The sequence below is a fragment of the Filicampus tigris genome, chromosome 2 (assembly GCF_054856515.1).
Source record: "Filicampus tigris isolate MCC_2025a chromosome 2, RoL_Ftig_1.0, whole genome shotgun sequence".
NCBI lineage: Eukaryota > Metazoa > Chordata > Actinopteri > Syngnathiformes > Syngnathidae > Filicampus > Filicampus tigris.
Window position 1 is genome coordinate 18,161,062 of NC_141218.1, and position 19,445 is coordinate 18,180,506.

The following is a 19,445-nucleotide window of genomic DNA, read 5'->3' on the forward strand; positions in this document are numbered from 1 at the left end:
ATAACACATATAAAAACATGGAATTAGCCAAAAGGGTATTTTTCATCTGTAGTCCCCTAGCTGGCCATGATGTAAAAAAAAAAAAAAAAAGGAAAAAAAAAGCATTAAAATACAACTACAAAATATAAATATAAATACCAAGATACTAATTCCTTCAAACATTAATAGTTTTATTATAACTAATATTGACTAATTATATGTTATAATTATATAATTAGTTAATAGAAAACAATCCCTTTTGATAAATAATGCAAAATCAGAACCATGTGATATCATTTACCGTACCACAAGGGTCAGTTCTTGGACTCAAACGGTTTATATTATACTATGTATTAATGACTGTGTAACTGCATCAAATGTACTAGGGAGTATCTTATTTGCAGAGCTGGGCAGTCCGACCCTCCGGCCCGGCTGAATGCCCATTTTTGGGGCGGGGGGTTTGGGGGTGACAAGTTTTTAAAAAGGGCTGGACTAAGCAAGGCCGGAGGTGGATTTTAGTCCGGCCCACTAATCGGTCATCGTGCGTGTGACGTGCTCGCGAGGCGGCCAAAAGTTCATCTCAACCTACTCGGAGAATTGAGCAAATGACAAAAAACTGACTCCGAACGCGTCAAATGCGCCACTACCAAATGTGGTACTTACTTGCATTGGGCACGTTCGGTCTGCAAAAAGCATTAAAACAGAAAAAACAACCAAAAAACCACGTTCGGCCTACACTAGGGCTGCTCGATTAAGCGATTTTGAACCGAAACCGAATTTTCTGGATAGAACGATGTTAAAAACGTTCAAATCGGCACGTTCGATGTTGTTATTTTTGGTGTATCTAAGCCACCGTAGTTTCCTCTGCATTTCCGCTTCCTCCCACTAGCGCCCATATCAGAAAGACTACAACACCATCCATGGCTACCGGCGATTCTGCTATTTGCTCAGGCAAGTGAGCGTTTAGTCAATAAATCGGGCAAATATCGATCTATAGTATAGGGTGTGCCCCGCATGTACAATACAACCTGCGAGCAAGTAACTCAACGTCTGAAAGTCGTCCCTTTTTCCTCCTTTACAATGGACCTCTGGCCAGCCGGTGCATCCGTACTTTTAAGCTTGACAGTGCATTGTATTATTGAGTGACAGTTTTGCACTAATCATTGATTTATGTTGAAGTAAGACCAGGGAGAAAGGTGAAAGGCTCGTCACTAGCTGGTTGGCAAAATCACTGGCTGACAGACTGTTTGGTTTACAGACTTGACTGTATACCTTCTCTCATGTTGATGATTTCGTTTCAGATGGTATATGCACTTTCTTCTTTGATTATTGGTTTAATTAAGAACAGATCTGAAATATATTGTGTAAGTAAAACGCTGTTAATCCCAATGTATTGTTCTGTGTGTATTAAGTTAAATTGACTGGCATTTTGAGTTAAAAGAAAGAAAAATTCAGTTTAAGACATTCAAAATATTTCATTTTTCATTAATGTTTTATTTTATAAAGAAATCGTAATCGTAAAATCGGGTTTGAGAGAAAATAATCGGGATTTTCTTGTTAGGCAAAATCAAACAGCCCTAGTCTGCACAAAGACTACAAAGAGGAGAAGAAAAGGAAGATGGAGAAGAAGAATGAGACGAAGAAGAAGGAGACGAAGAAGGGGGAGGAGAAGGAAACAAACAAACAGAGAGATCAGAGGGGAAGCTCTGAATTTTTTTAAATAATTTTTTTTTAAAAAGCACCATAGTGACTACGCTAACATGCAGTCAATATTCGGGTAAAGGTCAAAATTCCGATTTCTGAATTCTGAATATCCCGTTTACATGATTGAACGGACAGAGTTGCTCCGGCATTCGAATAAGCCACTGTGTACGGCGACACACGGTGTCATGACTCAAATGGGTGTCATTTCCGCGTGTTACTTTCATCTGTCAATAATACAATAATACAACTGTCATGTCGCTGTCAGAGAGGATTAAGATAATGATCGATAAATTCCGCCACTCGATAGAATTCAGAATTACAATCACTGACAATTGGCCGACCGCAGGGAACCGCGCCCGGAACATTACATTTCTCGAAAGGTTTGTGGATTTTAGGCAATAGATAAAACTGTCTAGGGCAGGGGGAATCTGGGCCAGTAGATAGTTAAATAGTTTCTGGTTAATAAGATTTTGGTTCAGGAGACTTTGTAAAATATCTCCAATCATCGATTTTGATTCAATCTGAATTAATGGTGCATAATGCAATGGATTATTCAATTGTCTATTTGCTTCCAACAAATATTTTATTTCATCCATAAAAACAATTTGTGACCCCTTATTTGATGGTTTAATAACCAGATTAGGATTATTAGACAGGACGGGTTAAAGTTAGGGCTATTGTTGGGTGAAGACTTCTTGATGAGTGACGGACTGGCCGACCTTTGATGTTAACTGACGGAAGCGCGGTTAAAATAACATGACGGACTAACTGACAGACGATTACAGTTTGGTTCGGTTTAAAATGATGGACGATGGACAGGTATCCAGGCTGCTGACGGATGACGACTGATGGATTGGCAAATTTAAGTAAAATGCCCAACTCTGACAACAACGATAACCGATTATCAGAGCTGGGCAGTCCGTCCCGGATGCCCATTTTTGGGGCGGAGGGTATATGGTGACAAATTTTAAAAAATGGCTGGACTAAACTAAATTCACAAATTATGTTTCCTATCGTGATACAATTAGTAATTATACTATCTTATCTTACCTATCTTAAACCAATATTAGAATAACCCTACCCCAAAAATTATTTTATTTAGTTTTATATTTAAAATAATGGCGGCACGGTGGGCAACTGGTTAGCACGTCCGCCTCACAGTTCAGAGGTTGTGGGTTCGATCCCGGCCCCGGCCTCCCTGTGTGGAGTTTGCATGGGTGCGTGGGTTTTCTCCGGGTACTCCGGTTTCCTCTCACATTCCAAAAACATGCATGGTAAGTTGATTGGACACTCTAAATTGCCCATAGGTGTGATTGTGAGTGCGAATGTTTGTCTGTGTGTGCCCTGCGATTGGCTGGCAACCAATTCAGGGTGTCCTACTGCCCGAAGACAGCTGGGATAGGCCCCAGCGCGCCCCCCGCGACCCTTGTGAGGATAAGCGGTATAGATAATGGATGGATGGATGGATTTAAAATAATTAACAATAGTGACATCAGTGGTGTTAGGTCTCAAAAATTTACCCATGTAGATTTAGGTTAGGATAAAGCCAAAAGGTCAATTCCTACACACAAAACAACTTCATTTTAATCAGAATTGCAAATCCAAATGAAAATTAAACCATACTGAACATGAAGCACGTCTGTGCGTGTATATAGGGCAGGTGTGTGGGTGTGTGTGGAGTGTGTGTGTGATGGGTGTGTGTGTGTGAATCAAATTTCAATTGCATATTTCAAACTATTGGAGAGATATGAAATCCACTGCAGTCTTACTTTTCGCCAGAAGAGGTCACTATAACAGAAGCCTCAAGAATTGAACACATTTTTGAAGGAATTTGTTTTGTGCCACAAAACGTTCATTTGCCCATCACTAGTTTTTGTTTTCCACTCATATCGTTTACGGAATAATGCAATGTGCATTGAATATGTTTTGCCTTTTTTTTTTTTAAACAAATGCGCAATTCCACATGTGGCCTTTAGATGGCAGTAATAGGCGTGGGGCTAAGCTTTAAGCGAGTGGTCACAAAACAAAGAAGCTTTTTGAAGTGTCAACTCGCTTTTTATTTAAGGTGAGCTTTTTGGTGACGGCTTCAAACACGACTCGTACGTACGTATACAAACATCGTACGGGCATTTGTATTTTCGAAACATTGTGTGTGAGGAGGCGTGTCTGCTGAAGAGCATGGTTAGCTTAGCTGTTAACGTCATGTTGAACACAAGAGTTCAGAGTTTGTGCTAACCGTGCGTTGCACTAACGATTTCTGATGTCTACCGACAGTGCCTTTTAATAATGTTTAGTATGGCTGCTTGTTTGCAGTGTTGTAGAACTGTACTGCTAAACACGGAGAGTTTAAAAATACACCGTATTTTTGACGCTCAAGCAACTATTTGATGAATATTAGATATACCTTTGACGTTCAACCTGCATAGTCGCTGTGCTGTACAGTGCTCAACTAAAATGACAAATTTGATAGAAAACCTTGGGTAGCCTTTTAGAATGCATATTTTTAAGTCATGCTATGCTACACTTCAAAATAGCCTCACAAATGTGGGGCATTGATTGCAAATGAGTTTTGTCAATGTGCACACTCAAAATCGAATGTTTCTAAATAAATGTTTCAAAAAAATACTACACACCATTGAAAGTCAAACAAACATGAGTCTAACTGTCGTTGAAATTCAGAAAAGTGTCCTTGTGTTCACAGAGAATTGTTTGAAGCTCACTTTTGAAAGCGGGTGCACCTATGTTGAACATAAATACCTCATCATTATTGGAGCCTCTCTTTAAATAATATGGAGATGTTGATTTGAAATGGAGACGGGATCTTGCAAAATGGAAAGTAATAAACGCATATGTCTTCTTACATTTAACATTTGTGTGTTTATTGTGAGCACTAGGCTTGAGCCACATGTACTTGTTTTGTTGAGACTATGATATCATATAAATTGTTTTTCCGAAGTAAAATGGCAACAATTCTGTTCCTTTATTCCAGCATACGAGCTCCGGTCCAGAAATGCAGATTGACGGAGGAGAGGAGAGGCCTGCAACGCAGGGAGAATCAGCAGCAGCTGCTGCTGTTTCACCTTCTTTAAAGCCAGTCTGGGCTTTGCTGGAAGAAGCTGGACAAATGAAGACGGAAGGGAACGCTTTCTACCGTGAAAAGAACATCCGTGCCGCCGTTGGCCGTTATCACCGTGCACTTTTGATCCTTCGAAGCCTCGACTCTGCAGTGCTGTCGACTCTAAAAGGATTTGGACCAGAGAGGCCAGCTCTCACATCTGAACAAGAGACATTCTTGAGAAACACACAAGTGGACTGCTTCAACAATTTAGCCGGTATATTAAAACATGACAGACTGCAAGTGTAACTGGATTACCGATATTGTTACACACACCCAGCACAGTATGTTGTAAAATGTGAGTGCTACCAAATATGTGAAGTGTATGTTTTCTTTTTCAGCCTGTTTGCTGCAGAAAGAGTGCGTGGACTACGCTCGCGTCCTTGAGTACAGCCTGCGAGTGTTGGAGCAGCGACCAGCTGATACCAAAGCAATGTACAGGGCTGGCGTTGCCACACTTGAGCTGGGAGACGCACTGAAAGCCAAGCAATACTTGACACAGGCCTGCATGGTGCAGCCTAATGGTAAACTGGATTGAGGATCTGTGCTTTATTTCGTGCAGGGATGGGCAATTTAAAGGATGGAGGGGGCCACAATTTTAAAACAGCATTACAAGGGGGCCGCATCTCACCGCGCACTTCTTAACCAGATGTATGACAAAAATGCCCTTTTTAATATGGTCAAAATATGTGCATATGTATGTTTTTGTTGTTGTTAACGGGTTAATACATTTCATGCTCAAATGCATGTATGAAAAAGATCCGATATTCAACAGCAAAGGGTTACAAGCAAACAAAATAACCACCTCTGATTTGGCTCTCGTGCATTAAAAATACTGTTCAAGATGGCACAAAACTGCCAAACAGCAAACCAGTATTAAGTGAAAGAACTAGTTTTGTGCCTTATGAACTCGCGCAAAGATTTTAATTTACTATTTCCGACCTGCATTGTCATTCAGTATGAAGAGTATGAACTCACTCACCTGTTTGATACAGTGCAGTGGGCAGTTCACCCTTGCTTTGTAAAGGAGCCGCAGAAAAGAAACTGTGCATCTCCCCAGTGTGGCAAGTCTGCCAGCCGTCACAATTAACAGCGTTAATTGTGTTCATATTTTTGGAGCACACACGGGGCGCAACTCCTCATGCACGTTAAACCGACTGTCAACGCTTGTTGTGAAGACCAAAAAAAAACCCTGTTATGTATACTTTTGTTTAGATCGGGCACTGTTCGCATCCCAGCATGCTTTGCGGCATCCAATACTGAACCTTTTTCGGTAGTAATGACGTTAAACATTATTGTTTAAGTGTGTTTTGTGACCTGTAGTTCATTACGTGTGTGTCTTAACTGTTGCGTTCAATTTGTGTAGCACATTGTAAACATGAAACCGTGACTTGTGTACAATACAGTAAAACGTCAAACTGTCGTTAAGGCAAACATTGCATAGCATTTCACCATGATGTATCAAATTTCCTCCTGGTAGTAGTCTCCTTCTCTAATAGAGACAAAGTGCCAGGAGTGCTTCAATGTGTCTACCATAAGTGGTGAACAGTCTTACAATTCAAATCTGAAACAGTAGAGAAAACATCGGTAATGTTAATAAATCAATCGAGGGCCCACTTGGAGTGTGAGTTAGCAAACTGCCAGTTGCCCATCCCTGATTTTTAATACAATTATTCTGTATTTTATTAGCTATAGGGCATTCCCAACAGTACTGACGTGTGATCAGTCACTCGTAAAAAGACAGCAGTAATGTGGCATGGAGTTAGAAAAGCGTGACACTTTTCTCAAGTACTGTGCACAATTCAATTATTTCCACCAACACAGAAGAAATCCATCATGTCACAAAAATGTTCAGGTTCAAGACGTACTCCTGATCACAAGCCAGTATACAGTGCAATTCAAATGATTGTACAGCTTTTATTTTTGAACACCACATGGCTGCTTTTGGCCGATTTGATATTCCTTTCTACATTTGCGGAGCTCTTCAATGTGTGAATCGTGGAAATCCTGTGTTGGACCTTTTCGTTTTCTGTCACAGATGTCAACGTCAGGAGGTACCTGCAGAGGGTCGAGGAGAAGCTGAGCCATGAGTTAGTCCAGGAGAAAGCCATGTACCGGGACATGTTTGCATCCAGCACAAAGAGTAGCTCGGGAGAATAGATAGAACCAGACTGATGCATCAAGCAAGGTAGTTTATTACACCATCTCCTAATGATGCCTCATCCCCGATCAGGGACGTTGTTCAAGCTGAGCGAACCTTCTGAAATGAAAGCCTGAACCACTTAATGTCTTATTTTTTTCTGAGGTGAGTGGGGGACATCAGTAATTGTACACTACTAGGGACGTTTTTGGACAGACATTTTCATACTGTTGAAAGTGTTCAAACTTTTGATTTTCAGTAAATGTTAAACATTAAAAAAAAATTAGGTTTCAGATGGAGAGTTGAGACAAGAAATGGTGTTTCCTAGCAACTAGGAGAGCAATTCTTGAACTCGGAAGATCAGACAGGTTTACAGAGCTGACTCTGAAAGCAAAGAGACTTTGTCAGTTGTTAATTTTCAGCCAGATGGATGTGTTTCGTAAATTTTACAGGGCTATCAACCCTATCAATTTGAATCCATCAGGTGTATGGGTTTGTATTTATGACACAGTGGATGTTGTGTTTGAGGTTTATTTTATTCATTGAGAAGTTGCACTTAGTCACACTCAACAATGCTTTCAAAATCCTGAGCACATTCAAGAAAAAAACGTTTGGTTTTGGTCAACATTTGGCCAGTATGATTGTACTTCAGAGGCAGGATTTCCAGTGGTAAAAAACAAACAAAACAAAGAACATTCTGACAATAAGTGATCACTGAACTTGTCACAAAGCAGCATGCAGAATAGTCTATATGAATAAATTCATTCTTATAAGTTACATCATTGAATTCGCTGATGATATGAGTATGTTCACTGTCTTTTTACGATTACTGTAGCTACTTTTACTCTGATTAGTTATCTACAGGACTTCATAGAAACACACAAGATGTTTCTATGGGTCTTCACATCATCAGATGCTGATAGCTCACATTCATTCTTGTAGACTTCTGCCACTCTTTAAATAAAGATGCATTGCAGTCACGCTGTTTCCCAGCTCTCAATTTTGGCTGCAAGACCCTTTGAAAGTAATACATTTTATGGTATGAGTCAATGTGCCTGAGAGGAACTCACCAGCTAATGTGTGGTTGTTGAGACGAGAGAACATGTACCGGTATTCAATATCTCCGGTCCAAAATCAATACTTTTCATTTGTATTTTACAAGAACTCATCGAGCAGCTAAAAAGTCACTTCTTTGATGGTTTCTGTTTGAGGCTTAAAGATCTCACGGAGCCAAAAACCCGCCTCCCCAAGTCCCTCAGGGATCGAGAACGTTGGAGGGGCAGTCTGGGCGGTGGGGATGGGGAAAAAGAGGGAGAGGAAAGTGGAGAGAGTGAGTGACAGCTGCTCTCGAAGCTCTGAGAGCAGGAGAGGTTACAAAGGCTTGCAGTGGATGAGAGGTGCTTGTCCTCCTTTGCAAAGCTCAGCAGTCTGGCGCCCTCGTCTCTGCCCGCACTCATGGCACATTGCCCCACGTCGAATGAGGAAACCCAGTTTGACTGTCTTGTGGGTTCATTTTGGTTGTGAGGCACCAGCAAGCCCTGAGACTCGCTCCTGAACAGAGCCCTCCTGGACATCCTGACACTGGAGCTCCGCTTCTCTCCACCCTCCTTTCCTCTCTTCCTTGCGAAAATGGGTGAGCGTTCCACCTTTGGCTGCTGGTCATGAGCGCTAGACGTCACCTTCACCCTTCTCTGTTCCCCCCTGCAGCTTCCGCCTAGGTTCCTTGTCCGTCCGTAGCCATACTCGGCCCTATCCATCTCCTCCCTCTTACTCTGTGTGTCCTTTCCCCAGAGGCGCCCCTCAAAGGCTCTGCTTAGTTTGTTGGAGGTCTTCCTGCGTGATCGCGGCTCCTCATCCTCACACCAAGCAGAGCCGTAGTCCTCCATATTGCTGTAGCTGCTCACGGTCGCCGCCCTGATCAGCTTGTGCGATGCATGCTTGCCTCTGTAGAGCCCGTCCCCCTCCGCCCTATTCCAGCCCCCGCTGTGTCGGAGGGACCCACTCCTCGGATGGATGCCACCGTACTCCACGGGAGATGTGCCGGTGGCGGCACGGGGCAGTGAACACTGGAAAGGGGCGTCTCTTCGGAAAACTGAGAGCGGGGTAGCCCCCATCGGAGAGGGTTGGAGAGGACGCGGAGGAGAGTGGGCTCTTTGTGTGGGGCGGGAGGTAGGAGAGGAGGCTGTGGAGGAGGGCAAGTCGGACGGGGAAGGGATCTGTTGGTACTGCTTGTGTGAGGAGTAGACGGGAGAAGGTGCCTGGATGGACTGGTAAGGGTGGATCGGGCTGCTGGAGTGCGAGAGGGGAGGAGTGATACTGGACTGGGATTGCGGCGAATGGGTGACGCTGAGAGACAGCTGGATTGGTCTCTGAGGGTTGAGGTCGGTCAGTCTTATGTAGTCATGCGGTTGTTCTTTGTGGGCGGTCAGAAGAGCTTTATGTTTCTTCAGCGCACTGGCTGCTTCCGCCTGGAAGCAGTCGATGTCCAGTTCTACACCTTGCTCCATCAGCCCGACCACGACAGCCCTCGACAAGCCAGAGAGACGGGAGATTTCCCCCACCACGGGGGAGTCCTCAATCAGCTGAGGACTGGCGGTGGGATCCTGTATCAAGCTGCTGCGCTGGGATCCTGCAGCTGATCCAAACACGGAGGTTCCAGCCTCAGATGGCGGTCCGGCACTCCAGTCCAGTGAGCGAGAGAAGGCTGCTGATCCTAATCCAGAAGTGACTGCAGGAGCCGAAGTGACCTCCAGGGAACTGCGGTGGTTGAGGGAAGTAGGACAGGTGGAAATTCGAGGCCGTGCTCGATGCGCAGGGCCAGGTGTTGACGAGGGTTGTGTCTGCACTGAAGCAGCTGAACCTGCAGAGTCAACCCCCAGATGGACGTTTGGGGTTTTTTCAACAATTCCCCTGTTTGAGTTCAAACCAGGTGCTAGGTTCAAGTTTAGGTTGAGATGCAAGTTGATGTTCAAATCCTCTCCGGTCGCAGAGGGAAGGCTACCCAGATTGATCGAGTTCCTAGTGGCTTTTTTCCCAGTCGCGCTGAGGCTCACTCTTGCGGAGTTACCCAGTAGTGATTTGCATGGTGTTACACTGCCCCCCGGCAGCGTGGAAGGTGTACTGCGGCTTTCAAAGGCAGACAGGGACTGGGTGGAACCGTGACTTTTACCAGGCGTGCTAAGGCCTCTGTGTGCGACCGGACAACGTGCAAGATCAGGGACGGAGAGGTTTATCCGATGGTGGTATTGATGAACTAGCCGAGAAATGTACTGCTCCAGCTGGGTCAGAGACGCTGGGTTTATGGCATTCTGCCGTTTTATAGGCAGACTTACACCAACGATGGCTTCTGTCGGCTCGTCTACTTGGTTTCCTTCAGGATTTGGAGAAGGAGATTGTGCCTGTGTCTGACAGGTGAAAAGGGGACTCTGGAGGGCAACGGCATGCAGCGGACTGGGATACGGGTACACCTCTTTTGTCCTACGGGATATGAGGTCTTCGCAATAGCACGGGTCCAACTGGGTTTGTTGTGCATGGGAGGACGGGGATACACGGTCAAGCTTCAGAAGGGAAGAAATCAATGAGTGGTTGAGGCCTGGGTAGAGGTCTGACAGAAAGCTGAGACCAGACATTTCAGGCTCACTTGAAACTGTAGAGCAAAAGTACAGAAGAACATTTTATTGCGGGAGCTGTCAATTATATTTCATTTTCCACCATAATCTTCATCTCACCTGACATTGACTGCTCCTGCGGTGGCTCAACATCCTTGTGTTGATCATGCAGTCCTGGCTGTTGCACCGCACAATCTGACCATAAGATGTCAGTGTTGCCCACTGACCCGGGGACCTGCTCCCAAACCTTTAAGGGCCTGTTGGTCTGTACCAGTCCGCCCTGGGCAGCATCGCTGGACACTGAGTAGCATGAGTCCGACAGCGAGCTCCCACTCACTGAATAGAAACCTTGAAAGAAAAACATCAGGCCATGTAGGTGCATGTGCAATACGTACAAAATCATGTTGGTGATGGGGAGTTAATAAGGTCAGAAATGACTACGTATTCAACGGGAACAAGGAACGCATCTAGTGTCGATTGGACAAACAAACTTGACACCTCAGAATGCAAGAAGAACCTCTGAAACACCATTTTCTCACTAAAGAGTTGTGAATAATTGAAAGTTGTGGGAGGAATGTATGACTTGGCTAGCAGCTAGCATAATGTGTTTGGCAGGAAAGGCTAAAAGTTGAGTGAGTCAGCGCTAACTGCTAAGTCACACAAAGTGCAAGTAAACAAAGTAGAAAAAAAAGATGGGTTAATGTTTAAAAAGACGTCTTACACAAGACGTTCACACACTTCTATTGGTACGTCTTTTTACCTGAGCTCGGTCTAGAATCACTGTCCAAGTGCATGGCACCACTGGGGTCGGGCGTGGGCGGTGACAGCAGATCAGAGGGGGCGTCCCAGGACAGGGTGGACCAGCGGGAGTTACTCCCCCTGCCCAGTGAAGAATGTACCGTCCCGTCGCCAGAGTTACTGCAGGAGTTGTCTGGGTTAGTCTGACTTGACAGGCCCATTGTGTCAGAGGGGGAGGGAGCCTGAAATAAAAACAGCACAAGACGGGCGTGGGATGAGTGATGATGTCAAACAAACTACACCAGTATATTTGTTTAATACACTGAATCAAAATGAATGACTCAAAACCCATCACAGAGATTCGCATTCACAAGCGGTGCATTTTCTCAGTTTGGGTCCGCAGTTCTTTCCGGTGAAGTTTTGGTGTTGGTTTTAAGACTCTCCCAGTCTTGGGATTGACACAAAGTTGGGTTGGCTTGCTCCCCACCCCAACATATGGTGAACGTAAATGTGAAAAGTTAAAGACTAATAGTTACACAAATGCAAAGACGTGCAGTTCTCTCCAAAATTATTGGAATGGCAAGGCCAATTTCTTTGGGTTTTTTTTGTATACTGAAGACATTTGGGTTTCAGATCAAAAGATGAGTATCAAACAAAGGTTCAGAATTCCATCTTTTATTTTTTGATATTTACATCTACTGTAGATATGTTAAAACAACTCAAGACCGAGCACCTTTTGTTTGAAGCTACCCACTTTTCCAGTAAGCAAAATATTGGATCAGACATTGTTAAATAATCAAATATTTTTGTAAATAATTAGGTTTCTCCTCTTCGGGAGGTACAATCTATTGGGTTAAGGTCTGGTGATTGCCTTGGTCAGTCTAAGACCTTCCGCTTTTTACCCCTGATGAAGTCCTTTCTTGTGTTGGAAATGTGTCTTGGATCATTGTCTTGTTGCATAGTTAAGATTTTCCCGATTACTTTGGATGCATATTTCTGTAAATTGTCAGACTAAATGGTTTTGTAGACTTCAGAATTCATTCTGTTGCTACCATCATAAGTGACGGTAAATCATCATCATCATCATCATAAGATGAGCTTGTGCGTTTTTGGACCAGATTGGATTTTGCAAAGAAGTACAGAGATGGGTCACAAAAGTTTTTGAACTAAGTTTTATGGACTGGTAAGACCAAAATTAACCTCCTCTACAGAAGTGATAGAAAGGCCAAAGTATGGAGAAAAATGATCTGCTTAATGATTGAAAACAAAAGTTCATCTATGACGCATGGTGAAAGTCATGTCAAGGCTTGGGTTTGCATGGCTGTTTCGGGAAAAGTACATCACCGGACCTCAACCCAATAGAGCGTGCATTTTACCTCCTCAAGAAGAGACTGAAGGAAGAAACCTCCACAAACAAGAATTGAAAGAGGCTGCAGTAAAGGCCTGGAAACGCATTTCAACCCCATGTTGAAATTATTGAGTTGCAGGATTCATGCAGTTATTGCAAGTAAGGGTTCCGCCAGCAAGTTCATGTATTAATGCCCGTTGCAATACTTAAACTCACTTGAAAAAATGGATGTGCTTCAAACAAATGTCCTCTGTCCTGAGTTGTACAACACATGTCGATGCGAATAGCCTGAAATAAAAGCGGGAATCCAGAATTTGTGGCTGATGACCGTCTTTTGAGCTGAAACCCAAATGTCTTCAGTGTACGACAAAAACAAAGAACAGCAGTGCCACCTCCAAAAGTATTGGAGAGGACTGTAATCCTTTTCAGTGCGTGCCCCGGTGACATCATTCCTCCCAGAACGCACATTTCGTAAACGAGACTCCATCCCCATACGAGACTGACTGACAATCACTCCATCAAGTCAGCAAAGTGCTTCCATTTCCTAGATTAGCAAGGGCATGGAGTACTCCAACCACCCCCCCCCCACACACACACACACATCCCCCGCCTGCCTTCGATTATTCTCCAAATTCTATACCCACCCCACAAGCACTGCAGCCAATCCCTGCATGAGGCAAGAGAAAGCCTGTGAGCACTGCTGATCAAGAAAACAATACAGGTAGTGACTCACCGCTGTGATGACAGGAGAAGCGAGGGGTGGGTGGCGGGCGGGTGGGGGCACTTGAGGAGATAATGGGAGAAGACAGATGACGTAACAAAGACCAAGCAGCGGAGCGGCAGAAGGGAATAGGGGGGGGTTAAAAAGAAGGGGATATGAGGAAGAGCTTCAGATTCTAACTGCTGTCCATCTCCAGCTGTCACCTTGGAGATGAGGAAAGGGTGACTCATTGAGTGATTAAAGATAGGGGTGGGTGGGGGTCAAGCGGTTGCTGGGGCAAGGGAGAAGGGCATCGTAGATGACCCCATCACCACCACCCGTTACCACCACGCTCACTCTCCTCTAGCTCCCCTTGACAAATAATCCCCCCCCCCCCCCTCTCCCAACCCACTCCCATAATATCCTCTCAGCCTGCTGCCCCCGACTCGGCACAGCTCTAAACTCTTCTCGCTTCTCCTCCCACACGCGAGCGGCGAGTGTCTAACTCAACCTGCGCTCGAATTCTATTTCAAGATTCCAGACACGTGTCGCTCGCATGCATAAATCTGCCTCTGTCTTGTCCATCCACCAAAGCGCATGATGGCGTCTAATGTTGCACACAGGCCCAGTCGGTCCATGATCAAATCATAGGAGAGTAAGTGTGTGGGGCGCGGGGGGGGGGGGCGTTGTTGTGAGCAATGTAATCTGATATTCGTTCATGTGAGCACCAGAGCGCCTCTAGAACAATGAGGAACAACACATATTCATCAGTGGACTTCAGACAGCCAAACAGTGTAGGATGTGTTTTGTTGAGCACTATTTATTGTTCACGCATGATTAATTTTGAATGTTAAACATACACCTACGCTGCGCCTCTGCAAAACATTCAGTCAGGTAGACCTCCCTTTTTGTGTGTGTGTGTGTGTGTTTCAGCTCCTGAGGCAACAAGCAGAGACAAAGCCTGTCTCAATCCACAAGTCAGTCTAATGGCTCCATGTAAGGTGACGCTTCCCAACACTAAACCACATTTTCAAGAATCTGCACACACACACGGCAGTGCATCCGTCTCTTTCTCTGACATGCTCTTTGCACCGACTGGGACTTGCTATTTTCGATTTAGCTTCCTATTTAGTGACATGCTTTATTTTCCATCTTACATAACCCAATGTGCCTGTGCGAAATTTGTCAACACGTTTGATTTTTTTCGAGGGGTTTATTTTAGAGCTGAATTTTGCAGGTCTATGATCTACGCTTTCAAAATGTGGATTTGTCCACTTTTTAGCGTTTAATAAGGGGGGAAAGGCTAATCGCATTTCAAGCGACATGATAAAAACTAAACAAAAACCGGGAGAGAACATTGTATCGTGACTTACAGGAAGTCAAATCTATTCTTTCCAGTGATATGTGATATGCGCCCCCGCTAGTCTAAACATGGCTTTCTGATTGATATTGCATTTGTGAAATATCAATTCAGCAGCAAAATCCACCTGTTTTTAATCACATCTCAGGGGGCAGCCGTTTTGCCACTTGCCGTCGACCGAAAATGACATGACAGTGCCGAAGGACTCGCATAAGGACCAATGATGGCTCGCCTGCTTTATTTGTTTGGTCACGTGACGTTAGCGAGCTGAGCCGTTAGGCACTTGTGATGTCATTTTTAGTCGACAGCAAGTAGCAAAATGGCCACCCCGAGATGGATAAAATCGTGTGGATTTTGCTGCTTAATTCATATTCCACAAACCCAAAGATATTTGAACTCCTCCCCTTGGGGCAGGATCTCATCTCCGATTTGGAGAGGGCACCCCACAGAGCTGGGCATCGCCTCACCGTCACAGAGTTCCCGCCTGCATATTTAAACGCCCCATGGTGGTCCCAGTCGGTCCGAGTTAGCCAAACGGCGTTGAGAACGGACTTAACCTGTACCGCGTCACACTGGATAAAACGATGTTAAAAACGTTCAAATCGGCATGTTGGATTTTGTTATTTTTGGTGTATCTAAGTGTAGCCCAGTTGCACTTTCTGTATTGTGTTCTGTTTGTTACTCTTCCCTTCGTATTAAAATCTCTGTTTTCCGGTGGTTACTTCCGTGTTTGTCATGCGCTCACGTGAGTAGCGCGTTCAATCCAATTGCTTAAAAGCGATTGTCCGCTGGCCGAGGAGAAAGTGACACATGTGGGGGATTGTTTGCTGCAAGAGCCGACTGCCGAGTGAGTGAGTGAGGAAGTGAAGTGGAGCGTATGCTCAACTGACGGAATTGGCCAGGTCGATGGTGAGCTAGGAGCTAGCAGGATTGAAACTTGGAAATTGCCTGCAATAGAACTGAACCAAGTAAGATGCTGTTAATCCCAATGGATTGTCCTGTGTCTATTAAGTTAAATTGCCTGGTATTTTGAGTTCAAAAAAGGAAAAATTAAGTTTAAATAAATGACATTCAAAATACTTTATTTTTCATTATTTTTTATTTTACAAAGAAGTCGTAATCGTAAAATCGGGTTTGAAAGAAAATAATCGGGATTTTCTTCTTAGGAAAAATCGAACACCCCTATTAAGAGTAGTGGGGAACCACATACCACCAAACGGAGTTGTCCCTTAATATTTAGAAGACCTTTCGTCACAAATCTTACAAATCCAAGGACGGGTGTCACCAAGGATAATTATTTCAAACCCAAATTAGTAAAACTATAATTTTGTAGAATGTTGCCCCAGCTAGGGCAAAGTACAACCCCTATATTATCCCAAAGCTAAACCTTATTTTCTTTGGTAAAGCAAAAATTGTTGATAAGACTTTGGAGGCAGAATCTAACGAAGTTGCCAGTGAGCACGTATTTGGAAAAACAACTTGTTATATAATTCCAAAGCATTGAGTCATGCAGTCAAATGTGTTAGAGCAAGAACCCAAGTGCAAAGGGATCATTAAATTCTATGTTGTTCCATCTACACGCGTCTACATGTTGGACCTCATTGCTGTTTACGTGGGCGGGGGCGGCGGGGCGGGCGCCAACCTGCCGGGCTGCATCGGCAGCTATCTTCTGAGGTGAGAATGACTAATGCTGCCTGGTTCTCTCTGCGGGGCATTGCAGCACCAAATGGTTGGAGGGGACAACCGAGGAGAAGGTAGCGGGTGGGCGGTGTGGAAGGCAGCACTTCCGCCATGATGCCCTCGCTCGGAAGCCCCTCATTTCTGTCACTGCGCAGCTTTTCGAGAAGTCATTTGTACTTTCTCCCATGGTTTTATTTGTGGTTTCAATGTCTTTGGCTTTTGGTCTTCTCCAGTTCCCCACCCATTCTTTAGTGTGGATTTTTTTCTTTTTTTTTTTTTAAACAAAAACAAATGACGACTTGATGGGATTGAAGTACCAACAACCCGCAGTGGTTTGTGCAGCTCGGCTTCTGAGATACCTTATCCATCCCCGTTGAGAAATTTAGGGGCCGACCATGTTTAGAAATGTGTTGTAACATTGAGGCTGTTTGCGAAGCCTTGAAATATTCTATTAAGTGTAAATGCGAGTGCGTGTGAATGGTTGGTTGTTGTATGTGTGTGATTGGCTAGCAACCAGTCCCAGGTGTTTGCGCTACGGATAGACCGATTAGCGGCCGGGCCGATTATTGGGACCAATATGTGGCTTTTTGACTAATAATAAATACATTTAAAACTGTGGAAATCAAAACAAAGATGTGTGAACGTTTAACATTTCTGTCATTTTGAAATTTAATGTAGAAAACTACATGGAGTTATTCTTTAAGTTTTACTTTATCCTTTTTAAGAGATGCTGACAATCCTGGGTGCTCCCTGCCTGAATTTTTTGTTAGAATTTTATAACAGAGATGTAAACTTGTCAAAAATGTCTTTTTGCAAACCTGAAACATTGTTCAATAAACACGCTTAAAGACGTTACAAAAAAAAGTTAAGAGTAAACTTTTCTTTCGATTTTGATGCCAATATTTTCCTTTTCACTGTAAATGAATATCGGCTCGAAATATCGGTTATCGGCCTCCTTGACTACTAATAATCGGTATCGGCCCTGAAAAAAAGCATATGGGTCTATCTCTAGTTTGCCCCAATGTCTGCTGGATCCAGCTCACCTGCAACCCTAATGAGGATCCACAAAATGGATAGCTTATCCTCACCATAACTGTGAAATTAAAAAATGATGATGATTTTGCTGGAGCAAAATGTAGTTCATGTTCACAAATAATGTACACTATCACTGTAGGACACCGCTCCAGGCAGGAACATTGTGTCCGTCTGGATTACATGTCAACCCACATTCTCCAACAAGAGCATAATTCTGATCTGTATACTGGCCACAACATTAGGTACACCTATCATGCATACTCACATTTTGCCTGCACACCGATAATAATGCTCACGTGTTTTATTTTGGTTGTAGAAAATGACACTACATCAAACAGAAATATTTCTAATTTGCCCCTGTCATGTAAAATAAGATTATTAATCCTGCGAGGAAAATGAAATTATCACATTGTAAAAATTCACACACGTAAGGTTCTGTTAACTCATTCACTGCCAGACATTTTCAGGCGCTCTTTTACCCTCAGGTTTGAAAACAATTGAAAAAATATAAATACATTTCTGAGATTGAATGGCTGGACTGTGAAAAGACAAATAAATATGTCCTTGGCAGTGAATGAGTTCATAATTTAGACACAAACAAACGAAACACACATTTAAATCTAATTTAAATATGGAGGGGGGGAATTATGATGTTGCTACGTGGTAACTTGTAAGTAATAACTCATCTGTACTACAGTGATATTTCTACTTTGCACAATTACTATAAAGGAGAACGTAGAATATTTACTGATTTCATTATACACGTAAGAAACAGCTGTAATGCACATTGTATCTTGAAGGAAATCATAGGAAGGGGTATGAATAATATCCACATTGGACAGTACCTAAGTTAATAAGCAAGGTAATAGACACCACTGCAAACGACAACCATAATATAGTGAAATCATTCAGATGTGATGATACGATATCTTGTATTGGATCAGCTAGTGCAGGACTACCTAACGGAGTGTCTGGTTCGCCAAAGTGACCTTTACAGCTGATGGAGCAGCTCCAAATGGTTGCACTGGAAATAACAACCGCGCCAGCAACTTCTACGACATTTAATGCTCTTGTCAATCACCTTGGAGGGGTTCTCGGGGATTTACCACATTTTCATTCCACTGAGATGCGGCATGCATACTTAAAGAGATCCGCGCTTCGATCTCACAGGCAAGGCGGACTGACCTGTTGCCCGCGTTGTGTCGCAACGTTCTGCCCGGCATCATCCTGGGCTTCGTTCCCGTCCGGCTCGGTCGCGTCGGCTCGATCCCCCAGCGTAGCGTCCACCATCTCGAGCTGTTTGCACCGGAGCAGCTCCAGCTCCAGCACCCCGGCCAGCGTCGCCTTGAGGCGCTCGCCGATGCGGACGCGCTCGGTGCCCGACCATAGCGAGTTGACGCAGCCGCGGCGGCCGGCGGCCATCCTCGCTCTCGCCGCAGACCAGTTGGCGAGCAAAGGGCGACGAATGCTACGGCAACGGTCCTCCTATCCGATAACGCATCCGGGCGAGGGATTGCAACATAGCAGCCGGGTCATTTAACGCAGTATTAACGTACATTTAACCCAAAGGTGGAGCATTTCTGTCTGTAGATGCACCGTGATCGGATCCACGAGTGACCTCCCGTTGCCACTTTATTTGTGCGGATAACGAGCGGGAATCGCCATGGTGCCAAACGAGCTGCAGTAGTTCCAAATGAGACAATGCAACACACGCACAACAACGTGGGAAGCAGCGGGGAAGGGGGCGGAGCCAACGTGCCTTCGCCGCGCTGCTATTGGCAGGCAAGTTTTTTCGAATTGACGCATGGGAAGAAGGGGAAAAAAACGACGCGTCCAACTTGGAGCATACAGGCTAGTCCATAAAAAAAACTCGCATTCCTGGAGAGTTCCCATAGAGATAGTGTGTCTGAACAAGTGACCTCATCACGGGGGTCTGTTTTATGTTCCCAGGGTCCTTTGTGACTTTAGATGACGTTTCTAGCGCACTCTTATTTGATGTGTCATGCATGGACTGCCGTTGTGAACATGTTCACACAGA

General features: G+C 44.2%; 2 protein-coding genes across 7 annotated transcripts; one reads left to right on the plus strand and one right to left on the minus strand.

The window, feature by feature from the left end:
- The first annotated feature begins 765 nt into the window (after nucleotides 1–765).
- ttc9c (tetratricopeptide repeat domain 9C) lies at nucleotides 766–16,311 on the plus strand. Of its 6 annotated transcripts, XM_086023378.1 has the most exons (5): nucleotides 3,802–3,864; nucleotides 4,673–5,015; nucleotides 5,140–5,322; nucleotides 6,837–6,986; nucleotides 14,266–16,311. In XM_086023378.1, exons 1-4 carry the CDS (start codon nucleotides 3,862–3,864, stop codon nucleotides 6,956–6,958), a joined length of 651 nt encoding a protein of 216 aa, XP_085879504.1. In that variant the 5' UTR covers nucleotides 3,802–3,861; the 3' UTR covers nucleotides 6,959–6,986; nucleotides 14,266–16,311. The 6 variants fall into 6 exon arrangements, with proteins under 6 accessions (XP_085879505.1, XP_085879506.1, XP_085879507.1 ...); XM_086023379.1 differs by lacking the exons at nucleotides 3,802–3,864; nucleotides 14,266–16,311 and adding an exon at nucleotides 766–930 and having other exon boundaries at nucleotides 6,837–7,918; XM_086023380.1 differs by lacking the exons at nucleotides 3,802–3,864; nucleotides 14,266–16,311 and adding an exon at nucleotides 3,655–3,748 and having other exon boundaries at nucleotides 6,837–7,918.
- LOC147151655 (uncharacterized) lies at nucleotides 7,456–19,203 on the minus strand. The gene is made up of 4 exons (XM_086023375.1): nucleotides 18,593–19,203; nucleotides 11,307–11,526; nucleotides 10,667–10,894; nucleotides 7,456–10,584 (listed from the first exon to the last, which is right to left on the minus strand). Exons 1-4 carry the CDS (start codon nucleotides 18,827–18,829, stop codon nucleotides 8,123–8,125), a joined length of 3,147 nt encoding a protein of 1,048 aa, XP_085879501.1. The 5' UTR covers nucleotides 18,830–19,203; the 3' UTR covers nucleotides 7,456–8,122.
- Nucleotides 19,204–19,445: the final 242 nt, after the last annotated feature.